Source organism: Pelobates fuscus, chromosome 5 (genome assembly GCF_036172605.1).
Source record: "Pelobates fuscus isolate aPelFus1 chromosome 5, aPelFus1.pri, whole genome shotgun sequence".
NCBI classification, from domain to species: domain Eukaryota; kingdom Metazoa; phylum Chordata; class Amphibia; order Anura; family Pelobatidae; genus Pelobates; species Pelobates fuscus.
Genome location: NC_086321.1, coordinates 383329588 through 383342282, shown reverse-complemented (window position 1 = coordinate 383342282; position 12695 = coordinate 383329588). Strand labels below are relative to the sequence as shown.

The window sequence follows — 12695 nt, the reverse complement described above, 5'->3', positions numbered from 1 at the left end:
CCTGGCGGGAAGCACAGAGCCCCCGGCAGGAATCAGAGTCTACAAACTGGTGCTCTATGTGGGGAAAAAATGGCAATCTCCAAAGTGGCCATAACACAGCTTTCCATTCATCATCGGGGTTAGAAGAGGCCACAACACATTCTGCTCATCTGGGGGGGTGAAGGAGCTGCCACCATTGCTTTCCACCGATTGGGAGTGAAGACATCATTCACCGCAGCATCCAATCACTAGGACATTAAAGGCCACCATGACATCACAAGAAGCCAAGTGGCATCCAACTAGAAGCCCAGTTTGTTTGGAAGAAGCATGTTTAATGGTGGTGAGGGGAATGTGTGTGTGGGAAGCAGTAGACAAAACATTACACAGCACCCAGTAGTAGTGGGAGATAGGTGAGTCATAGCTTTCCCATCTCCTAATCTTTAAAGTGCAAAGAAACAAACTGCTGATGTAATGGTCAGACTCCGCCACGGATTCCGTCTGACGCATGTCTTGCGTGGGGGTTTATGGTTTAAACTGAAAAGTGACCACACTAGGGGAAAAATCCCCACAGTATTCACATTATGATAAACATCTAGTGGACTACATTTCCCATGATTCTCGGGCAGCTTTAAGGGAGTCACAACTGTCAAAACAATGGCTGGCTGTCGCTAACACAGGCTGTGACATTAAGGGACACACGGCCCTCTTGGATTGTAAGCCATCGTTACAAACATAGAAGGGCTATGCGTGTACACGTTCCCCAGAATAAACAGTCACACAGGTAACAGCACTGCTGGCAATGATGGCGCCATAGCTAAACCTACCGTGGCCTTAAGAGAAGCTTTACTCAGCTCTAAACCCCTGCTCCTACTAATTTAATAATGCAGTTACACGGCACGTATTATATAATAAGTAATAGAGCATGTCTCTCCTGACTGCACTCTAAATGATCCCTATATAACTGGGACAGTGGCTGTACAAGCTTTACTAGCACCATGTTCAACATACAGCCACCATAACCACCGCACACACCATAGAAACAGAGTGATCAAAATAAACAAACATCTCGGACACCCATTATGTTATCTCTAAAAAACAATCAATACAACATCCTCTTTTCTTGTAAAATCAGTTACAAAACGCGTGCAAACAGATCCACCCAAATTTGATCAATAAAAATGCCTGCGGCTGCAAGTGAAAGACTGGCTTTAGAAGCAATGTTCAATGTATGGCCTGCAACCAGAATTTTAAGGGACACACACTTAGCAATATAAACCAGACCACCCAGAATTAGAACGTCTACCCTGGGGGTGAGCAAGACTTGACGATGAGACTCTAACCTAAATACCAACTCTTTGTATAGCCAAGATAAAGAATAGAGAATATATTATAGGAAACTTGACCGGCCCGGTGCCATTTCTAATGAACAAAACTGGGAACAGACACGGATGATGGGAGTTGCAGTGTAACAGTAGCTGGGTGGGATCGCTGTAAGAGTAACAAACTGATCATTATCTTTAGCCTTTCACAATTCTGCGGTTGACAGACAAGGTCTTATTCATATTGACTGGATTTCCACTTAATGTAATCTGTTGATTACGGTCTGTCACACCTCCCACAGGTTTGTCATTATACCGAGTAGAAGGAAGCGGCTCACACTGCAACATAACAGCCAGCGACAGTTGTGATACAAATGTTGTGGTGGATGAGGCTGAGTGAACTTCCTGAGCAGTGTAGAAATCAGGTGTGTTATAGCTTCGCACACTGCTTGTAAGAATAGAAAAACCACAGCTCGACGTGATGGTAAAACCTGTGGGAACCTGCCCGTCCCATTTCTACTTCCCAGAAGCCAGGAGGCCAGGTAGTCACAGGTGTGTAGGTCCTCTAGAGAGGGATTCAGCAGGATGTGAGCACTGACCCAGCGCTCTGATTCAACAGATGTTTACTTCTGGGAAATGTTACTAAACCAGCAGGGCTTATTCTGAAAGAATGAGATCACCTTGGCTGGCCCAGCAACGCAAACCACTAAAAAGAAAGAAATCTATTCTTAAATGATCAAACCGGCACAGAATGCATCGGATGGCGGATTTCTCATCCACAAGTCGGCAAGTTTGATCCCCTGCAATAATAAGCTAGCACCCAATGAGATCCAGAAAGTGCTAACAGTCACATCCTCTAACTGCAAAGATTACACTAAAGCCGGTCCGTGGGAGGTTCTGGCCCAGCTCTAGAGGGTTGGTACATGATGGGTAACATTCAGCACTCCAGATCTTGCAGACTATGATTCCCACAATACCAAACACGTGGCCAATTATCCAGAAACAGACCAGTAAGTAGGTTCTCTGAAACGTCTCGTTTTCCAAAGGTCCGAGCCCCATTCACTTATGTTCTAAGTTGTAATGATGTCCTAAAGCACATGGATGTGTGGGGCTATTAAACAGCAGGTGGTTCATCACACCACGTTCAAATGACCAAAGGCTGCAAAGGATCAGGAAATGATAATCATGAGATACACATTATCCAAAGTTGTTTTTTTCTGATTAAACTACTGTGGGTTCTGTTACTGTATTTGCTGTTAGAGCAGCGTGCAGTTACGTGACTGCATTTGCCGAGAGCAGCGTGCAGTTACGTGACTGCATTTGCCGAGAGCAGCGTGCAGTTACGTGACTGCATTTGCCGAGAGCAGCGTGCAGTTACGTGACTGCATTTGCCGAGAGCAGCGTGCAGTTACGTGACTGCATTTGCCGAGAGCAGCGTGCAGTTACGTGGCTGTATTTGCTGTGAGAGCAGCATACGTGGCTGTATTTGCTGTGAGAGCAGCGTGCAGTTACGTGGCGGTATTTGCTGTGAGAGCGGCGTGCAGTTCCGTGGCTGTATTTGCCGAGAGCAGCGTGCAGTTCCGTGGCTGTATTTGCCGAGAGCAGCGTGCAGTTCCGTGGCTGTATTTGCCGAGAGCAGCGTGCAGTTCCGTGGCTGTATTTGCCGAGAGCGGCGTGCAGTTCCGTGGCTGTATTTGCTGTGAGAGCGGCGTGCAGTTCCGTGGCTGTATTTGCTGTGAGAGCGGCGTGCAGTTCCGTGGCTGTATTTGCTGTGAGAGCGGCGTGCAGTTCCGTGGCTGTATTTGCTGTGAGAGCGGCATGCAGTTCCGTGGCTGTATTTGCTGTGAGAGCGGCATGCAGTTCCGTGGCTGTATTTGCTGTGAGAGCGGCGTGCAGTTCCGTGGCTGTATTTGCTGTGAGAGCGGCGTGCAGTTCCGTGACTGTATTTGCTGTGAGAGCGGCGTGCAGTTCCGTGGCTGTATTTGCTGTGAGAGCAGCGTGCAGTTCCGTGGCTGTATTTGCTGTGAGAGCAGCGTGCAGTTCCGTGGCTGTATTTGCTGTGAGAGCAGCGTGCAGTTACGTGGCTGTATTTGCTGTGAGAGCGGCGTGCAGTTACGTGGCTGTGTCTGCAGTGAGAGCGGCGCGCAGTTACGTGGCTGTGTCTGCAGTGAGAGCGGTGTGCAGTTACGTGGCTGTGTCTGCAGTGAGAGCGGTGTGCAGTTACGTGGCTGTATTTGCTGTGAGAGCAGCGTGCAGTTACGTGGCTGTATTTGCAGTGAGAGCGGCGTGCAGTTACGTGGCTGTGTCTGCAGTGAGAGCGGCGTGCAGTTACGTGGCTGTGTCTGCAGTGAGAGCGGCGTGCAGTTACGTGGCTGTATTTGCTGTAGAAAGCAGCGTGCAGTTACATGGCTGTATTTACTGTGAGAGCGGCGTGCAGTTACATGGCTGTATTTACTGTGAGAGCGGCGTGCAGTTCCGTGGCTGTATTTGCCGAGAGCAGCGTGCAGTTCCGTGGCTGTATTTGCCGAGAGCAGCGTGCAGTTCCGTGGCTGTATTTGCTGTGAGAGCAGCGTGCAGTTACGTGGCTGTATTTGCTGTGAGAGCGGCGTGCAGTTCCGTGGCTGTATTTGCTGTGAGAGCGGCGTGCAGTTCCGTGGCTGTATTTGCTGTGAGAGCGGCGTGCAGTTCCGTGGCTGTATTTGCTGTGAGAGCGGCGTGCAGTTCCGTGGCTGTATTTGCTGTGAGAGCGGCGTGCAGTTCCGTGGCTGTATTTGCTGTGAGAGCGGCGTGCAGTTCCGTGGCTGTATTTGCTGTGAGAGCGGCGTGCAGTTCCGTGGCTGTATTTGCTGTGAGAGCGGCGTGCAGTTCCGTGGCTGTATTTGCTGTGAGAGCGGCGTGCAGTTCCGTGGCTGTATTTGCTGTGAGAGCGGCGTGCAGTTCCGTGGCTGTATTTGCTGTGAGAGCGGCGTGCAGTTCCGTGACTGTATTTGCTGTGAGAGCGGCGTGCAGTTCCGTGGCTGTATTTGCTGTGAGAGCAGCGTGCAGTTCCGTGGCTGTATTTGCTGTGAGAGCAGCGTGCAGTTCCGTGGCTGTATTTGCTGTGAGAGCAGCGTGCAGTTACGTGGCTGTATCTGCAGTGAGAGCGGCGTGCAGTTACGTGGCTGTGTCTGCAGTGAGAGCGGCGTGCAGTTACGTGGCTGTGTCTGCAGTGAGAGCGGCGTGCAGTTACGTGGCTGTATTTGCTGTTAGAGCAGCGTGCAGTTACGTGGCTGTATTTGCTGTAGAAAGCAGCGTGCAGTTACATGGCTGTATTTACTGTGAGAGCGGCGTGCAGTTACGTGGCTGCATTTACTGTGAGAGCGGCGTGCAGTTACGTGGCTGCATTTACTGTGAGAGCGGCGTGCAGTTACGTGGCTGCATTTACTGTGAGAGCGGCGTGCAGTTACGTGGCTGCATTTACTGTGAGAGCGGCGTGCAGTTACGTGGCTGCATTTGCTATGAGAGCGGCGTGCAGTTACGTGGCTGCATTTGCTATGAGAGCGGCGTGCAGTTACGTGGCTGCATTTGCTATGAGAGCGGCGTGCAGTTACGTGGCTGCATTTGCTATGAGAGCGGCATGCAGTTACGTGGCTGCATTTGCTATGAGAGCGGCGTGCAGTTACGTAGCTGCATTTATTGTGAGAGCGGCATGCAGTTACGTGGCTGTATTTACTGTGAGCAGCGTGCAGTTACGTGGCTGTATTTACTGTGAGCGGCGTGCAGTTACGTGGCTGTATTTACTGTGAGCGGCGTGCAGTTACGTGGCTGTATTTACTGTGAGCAGCGTGCAGTTACGTGGCTGTATTTACTGTGAGCGGCGTGCAGTTACGTGGCTGTATTTACTGTGAGCGGCGTGCAGTTACGTGGCTGTATTTACTGTGAGAGCGGAGTGCAGTTATGTGGCTGTATTTGCTGTGAGAGCCGCGTGCAGTTATGTGGCTGTATTTGCTGTGAGAGCCGCGTGCAGTTATGTGGCTGTATTTGCTGTGAGAGCCGCGTGCAGTTATGTGGCTGTATTTGCTGTGAGAGCCGCGTGCAGTTATGTGGCTGTATTTGCTGTGAGAGCCGCGTGCAGTTATGTGGCTGTATTTGCTGTGAGAGCCGCGTGCAGTTATGTGGCTGTATTTGCTGTGAGAGCCGCGTGCAGTTATGTGGCTGTATTTGCTGTGAGAGCCGCGTGCAGTTATGTGGCTGTATTTGCTGTGAGAGCCGCGTGCAGTTATGTGGCTGTATTTGCTGTGAGAGCCGCGTGCAGTTATGTGGCTGTATTTGCTGTGAGAGCCGCGTGCAGTTACGTGGCTGTATTATTGCATGTAAGACAGAACAAAAGTATTATTTTGTTTATTTAAAAAGATATAAATATATTTTGTGTAGATGCACTTAAACAGAAATTGAGAAATAGTGGTGGAATGAATGCATAGCGAAAAAAAAATTAAAAATGCCTTGCTCACAAACGCATAGCAACTCTAAAAAGCCTTAGTCCTTAAGGGGTTAATTGTACTTTAAATTGTACACAGGGTGCTCCTGGTCTAGCAGGCTATTAACAGATCAGGAGATGAGAAATTCTAAATTAAACAGAATGTGCAATAAAGGAAGTGTACACATTAGATTACTCTTTACAGGAAGTGTTTAGGTACGCTGTGTAAGTCACATGCAGGGAGGTGTGACTTGGGCTGCATAAACAAAGTGATAACTCCTAAATGGCCCTATTAGCCGGCAATAGGCATTGGCTGTTGTGGAGCTTACAAAATCCCTTGAGTTCTCTCATTTTATGCCTTTATCGTTAACGGTTTAGTATGTATGAATGAAAAACACGCAAGAACCTTTCTCCCATTTGTTAAATGTCTGCTGGATATGTTCCTAGTGCAGACAAAGTTTGTCTTTTTTATCTACACAGAAAATATTTACCTCAGTAATAACAGTCGGGCAGTCATTTCATCAACAGAAAATATTCATATGGCCAGCAATAGTTAATAATGGTCAGTGGAAGCAGACAAATGTTTGATTATTACCCTTCTCTAAACAATAATAAAGATCTACCGTATATTAAAATACTGAATAAGCAATTGCATAAATGAATTCATCAGAGCGGAGTTTGCAAACAGAGTGGCACAATGCCCAGTACTGGACGCAGTTAAACTGGTCAAAGCTTCTGGGAAGCGACTCGCAGTTCTATTTGTGAACATTCCTTACAAATGTATAATTAACTGTGTTGTAAGTCTGCATATCAATCCAGCTCATCACATAGAGCAAAATAATACGCATTAATTCAATTAGAGTTATTCTTCATGTACCGGTAATTCTACATTTACACGTGGAAATAGGACAGTGAAAAGGGCTCGCTCTGATTATACGCTATATAAATCCATAGATAGATAGAAGCAGGGCTCGCTCTGTTTATACACTATATAAATCCATATAGATAGATAGAAGCAGGGCTCGCTCTGTTTATAGACTATATAAATCCATAGATAGATAGAAGCAGGGCTCGCTCTGTTTATACACTATATAAATCCATATAGATAGATAGAAGCAGGGCTCGCTCTGTTTATACACTATATAAATCCATAGATAGATAGAAGCAGGGCTCTCTCTGTTTATACACTATATAAATCCATAGATAGAAGCAGGGCTCGCTCTCTTTATACACTATATAAATCCATAGATAGAAGCAGGGCTCGCTCTCTTTATACACTATATAAATCCATATAGATAGATAGAAGCAGGGCTCGCTCTGTTTATACACTATATAAATCCATAGATAGATAGAAGCAGGGCTCGCTCTGTTTATACACTATATAAATCCATAGATAGATAGAAGCAGGGCTCGCTCTGTTTATACACTATATAAATCCATAGATAGATAGATAGAAGCAGGACTCGCTCTGTTTATACACTATATAAATCCATATAGATAGATAGAAGCAGGACTCGCTCTGTTTATACACTATATAAATCCATATAGATAGATAGAAGCAGGGCTCGCTCTGTTTATACACTATATAAATCCATATAGATAGATAGAAGCAGGGCTCGCTCTGTTTATACACTATATAAATCCATAGATGGATAGAAGCAGGAGTCGCTCTGTTTATACACTATATAAATCCATAGATAGAAGCAGGGCTCGCTCTCTTTATACACTATATAAATCCATAGATAGAAGCAGGGCTCGCTCTCTTTATACACTATATAAATCCATAGATAGATGGAAGCAGGGCTCGCTCTGTTTATACACTATATAAATCCATAGATAGATAGAAGCAGGGCTCGCTCTGTTTATACACTATATAAATCCATATAGATAGATAGAAGCAGGGCTCGCTCTGTTTATACACTATATAAATCCATATAGATAGATAGAAGCAGGGCTCGCTCTGTTTATACACTATATAAATCCATAGATAGATAGAAGCAGGGCTCGCTCTGTTTATACACTATATAAATCCATAGATGGATAGAAGCAGGACTCGCTCTGTTTATACACTATATAAATCCATATAGATAGATAGATAGAAGCAGGGCTCGCTCTGTTTATACACTATATAAATCCATATAGATAGATAGAAGCAGGGCTCGCTCTGTTTATACACTATATAAATCCATATAGATAGATAGAAGCAGGGCTCGCTCTGTTTATACACTATATAAATCCATAGATAGATAGATAGAAGCAGGACTCGCTCTGTTTATACACTATATAAATCCATATAGATAGATAGAAGCAGGGCTCGCTCTGTTTATACACTATATAAATCCATATAGATAGATAGAAGCAGGGCTCGCTCTGTTTATACACTATATAAATCCATAGATAGATAGAAGCAGGGCTCGCTCTGTTTATACACTATATAAATCCATAGATGGATAGAAGCAGGAGTCGCTCTGTTTATACACTATATAAATCCATAGATAGAAGCAGGGCTCGCTCTCTTTATACACTATATAAATCCATAGATAGATGGAAGCAGGGCTCGCTCTGTTTATACACTATATAAATCCATAGATAGATAGAAGCAGGACTCGCTCTGTTTATACACTATATAAATCCATATAGATAGATAGAAGCAGGGCTCGCTCTGTTTATACACTATATAAATCCATAGATAGATAGAAGCAGGGCTCGCTCTGTTTATACACTATATAAATCCATAGATGGATAGAAGCAGGACTCGCTCTGTTTATACACTATATAAATCCATAGATAGAAGCAGGGCTCGCTCTCTTTATACACTATATAAATCCATAGATAGATGGAAGCAGGGCTCGCTCTGTTTATACACTATATAAATCCATAGATAGATAGAAGCAGGACTCGCTCTGTTTATACACTATATAAATCCATATAGATAGATAGAAGCAGGGCTCGCTCTGTTTATACACTATATAAATCCATATAGATAGATAGAAGCAGGGCTCGCTCTGTTTATACACTATATAAATCCATAGATAGATAGAAGCAGGGCTCGCTCTGTTTATACACTATATAAATCCATAGATGGATAGAAGCAGGACTCGCTCTGTTTATACACTATATAAATCCATATAGATAGATAGATAGAAGCAGGGCTCGCTCTGTTTATACACTATATAAATCCATATAGATAGATAGAAGCAGGGCTCGCTCTGTTTATACACTATATAAATCCATATAGATAGATAGAAGCAGGGCTCGCTCTGTTTATACACTATATAAATCCATAGATAGATAGAAGCCGGGCTTGCTCTGTTTATACACTATATAAATCCATAGATAGAAGCAGGGCTCGCTCTCTTTATACACTATATAAATCCATAGATAGATGGAAGCAGGGCTCGCTCTGTTTATACACTATATAAATCCATAGATAGATAGAAGCCGGGCTTGCTCTGTTTATACACTATATAAATCCATAGATAGATAGAAGCAGGGCTGGCTCTGGCTCGCTCTGTTTATACACTATATAAATCCATAGATAGATAGAAGCAGGGCTCGCTCTGTTTATACACTATATAAATCCATATAGATAGATAGAAGCAGGGCTCGCTCTGTTTATACACTATATAAATCCATAGATAGATAGAAGCAGGGCTCGCTCTGTTTATACACTATATAAATCCATAGATGGATAGAAGCAGGACTCGCTCTGTTTATACACTATATAAATCCATATACATAGATAGATAGAAGCAGGGCTCGCTCTGTTTATACACTATATAAATCCATATAGATAGATAGAAGCAGGGCTCGCTCTGTTTATACACTATATAAATCCATATAGATAGATAGAAGCAGGGCTCGCTCTGTTTATACACTATATAAATCCATAGATAGATAGAAGCAGGGCTCGCTCTGTTTATACACTATATAAATCCATAGATGGATAGAAGCAGGACTCGCTCTGTTTATACACTATATAAATCCATATAGATAGATAGATAGAAGCAGGGCTCGCTCTGTTTATACACTATATAAATCCATATAGATAGATAGAAGCAGGGCTCGCTCTGTTTATACACTATATAAATCCATATAGATAGATAGAAGCAGGGCTCGCTCTGTTTATACACTATATAAATCCATATAGATAGATAGAAGCAGGGCTCGCTCTGTTTATACACTATATAAATCCATAGATAGATAGAAGCAGGGCTCGCTCTGTTTATACACTATATAAATCCATAGATAGATAGAAGCCGGGCTTGCTCTGTTTATACACTATATAAATCCCTAGATCGAAGCAGGGCTCGCTCTCTTTATACACTATATAAATCCATAGATAGAAGCAGGGCTCGCTCTGTTTATACACTATATAAATCCATATAGATAGATAGAAGCAGGGCTCGCTCTGTTTATACACTATATAAATCCATATAGATAGATAGAAGCAGGGCTCGCTCTGTTTATACACTATATAAATCCATATAGATAGATAGAAGCAGGGCTCGCTCTGTTTATACACTATATAAATCCATAGATAGATAGAAGCAGGGCTCGCTCTGTTTATACACTATATAAATCCATAGATAGATAGAAGCCGGGCTTGCTCTGTTTATACACTATATAAATCCCTAGATCGAAGCAGGGCTCGCTCTCTTTATACACTATATAAATCCATAGATAGAAGCAGGGCTCGCTCTGTTTATACACTATATAAATCCATATAGATAGATAGAAGCAGGGCTCGCTCTGTTTATACACTATATAAATCCATATAGATAGATAGAAGCAGGGCTCGCTCTGTTTATACACTATATAAATCCATAGATAGATAGAAGCAGGGCTCGCTCTGTTTATACACTATATAAATCCATAGATGGATAGAAGCAGGGCTCGCTCTCTTTATACACTATATAAATCCATAGATAGAAGCAGGGCTCGCTCTGTTTATACACTATATAAATCCATAGATAGAAGCAGGGCTCGCTCTGTGTATACACTATATAAATCCATAGATAGATTGCTATACTGTACGTGGGATTGCCGTGCTCTATGTGCGATCGACGTGCTCTATGTGCGATCGACGTGCTCTATGTGCGATCGACGTGCTCTATGTGCGATCGACGTGCTCTATGTGCGATCGACGTGCTCTATGTGCGATCGACGTGCTCTATGTGCGATCGACGTGCTCTATGTGCGATCGACGTGCTCTATGTGCGATCGACGTGCTCTATGTGCGATCGACGTGCTCTATGTGCGATCGACGTGCTCTATGTGCGATCGACGTGCTCTATGTGCGATCGACGTGCTCTATGTGCGATCGACGTGCTCTATGTGCGATCGACGTGCTCTATGTGCGATCGACGTGCTCTATGTGCGATCGACGTGCTCTATGTGCGATCGACGTGCTCTATGTGCGATCGACGTGCTCTATGTGCGATCGACGTGCTCTATGTGGGATCGACGTGCTCTATGTGGGATCGTCGTGCTGTATGTGGGATCGTCGTGCTGTATGTGGGATCGTCGTGCTGTATGTGGGATCGTCGTGCTGTATGTGGGATCGTCGTGCTGTATGTGGGATCGTCGTGCTGTATGTGGGATCGTCGTGCTGTATGTGGGATCGTCGTGCTGTATGTGGGATCGTCGTGCTGTATGTGGGATCGTCGTGCTGTATGTGGGATCGTCGTGCTGTATGTGGGATCGTCGTGCTGTATGTGGGATCGTCGTGCTGTATGTGGGATCGTCGTGCTGTATGTGGGATCGTCGTGCTGTATGTGGGATCGACGTGCTGTATGTGGGATCGACGTGCTGTATGTGGGATCGACGTGCTGTATGTGGGATCGACGTGCTGTATGTGGGATCGTCGTGCTGTATGTGGGATCGACGTGCTGTATGTGGGATCGTCGTGCTGTATGTGGGATCGACGTGCTGTATGTGGGATCGTCGTGCTGGATGTGGGATCGACGTGCTGTATGTGGGATCGACGTGCTGTATGTGGGATCGACATGCTGTATGTGGGATCGTCGTGCTGTATGTGGGATTGACATGCTGTATGTGGGATTGACATGCTGTATGTGGGATTGACGTGCTGTATGTGGGATTGACGTGCTGTATGTGGGATTCACATGCTGTATGTGGGATCGACGTGCTGTATGTGGGATCGTCGTGCTGTATGTGGGATCGTCGTGCTGTATGTGGGATCGTCGTGCTGTATGTGGGATTGTCGTGCTGTATGTGGGATTGTCGTGCTGTATGTGGGATTGTCGTGCTGTATGTGGGATTGACATGCTGTATGTGGGATTGACATGCTGTATGTGGGATTGCTATGCTCTCCCTCCCCCGGGCGCCCCCCTACCTGCCCCCGCGGTCTCTGCTCCGGTCACACAGCCGAGCGAGTAACGCCACCAGCCCGGGGCCCCGGAGCCGCCTCCACAGCACAGCGGGCGCCGCCATTTTACCGGAAACGGCGCGTGACAACAAAACTTTATTAACAACAGCGAGCGCGGACACTGAGACACAACCAACCCCCCCATATAATAATAACCCCCCCATATAATAATAATACCCCCCCCCCCATATAATAATAACCCCCCCATATAATAATAATACCCCCCCCCCATATAATAATAATAACCCCCTATATAATAATAATACCCCTCCCCCCCATATAATAATAATACCCCTCCCCCCCATATAATAATAATAACCCCCATATAATAATAATACCCCTCCCCCATATAATAATAATAACCCCCTATATAATAATAATACCCCTCCCCATATAATAATAATACCCCCTATATAATAATAATAATAACCTCCCCCCATATAATAATAATACCCCCCCCCATATAATAATAATACCCCTCCCCCCCATATAATAATAATAACCCCCCATATAATAATAATACCCCTCCCCCATATAATAATAATAACCC

General features: G+C 44.9%; 1 protein-coding gene across 2 annotated transcripts in view; it reads right to left on the bottom strand.

The window, feature by feature from the left end:
* PGS1 (phosphatidylglycerophosphate synthase 1) overlaps window positions 1-12243 on the bottom strand; it is a 45964-nt gene extending 33721 nt beyond the window's left edge. For both annotated transcript variants that reach the window (XM_063456355.1, XM_063456356.1), the window contains exon 1: window positions 12113-12243. In XM_063456355.1, the coding sequence (XP_063312425.1) occupies window positions 12113-12210 (98 nt within the window). In that variant the 5' untranslated portion in view covers window positions 12211-12243. The remainder of the gene's footprint in view (window positions 1-12112) is intronic.
* Window positions 12244-12695: the final 452 nt, after the last annotated feature.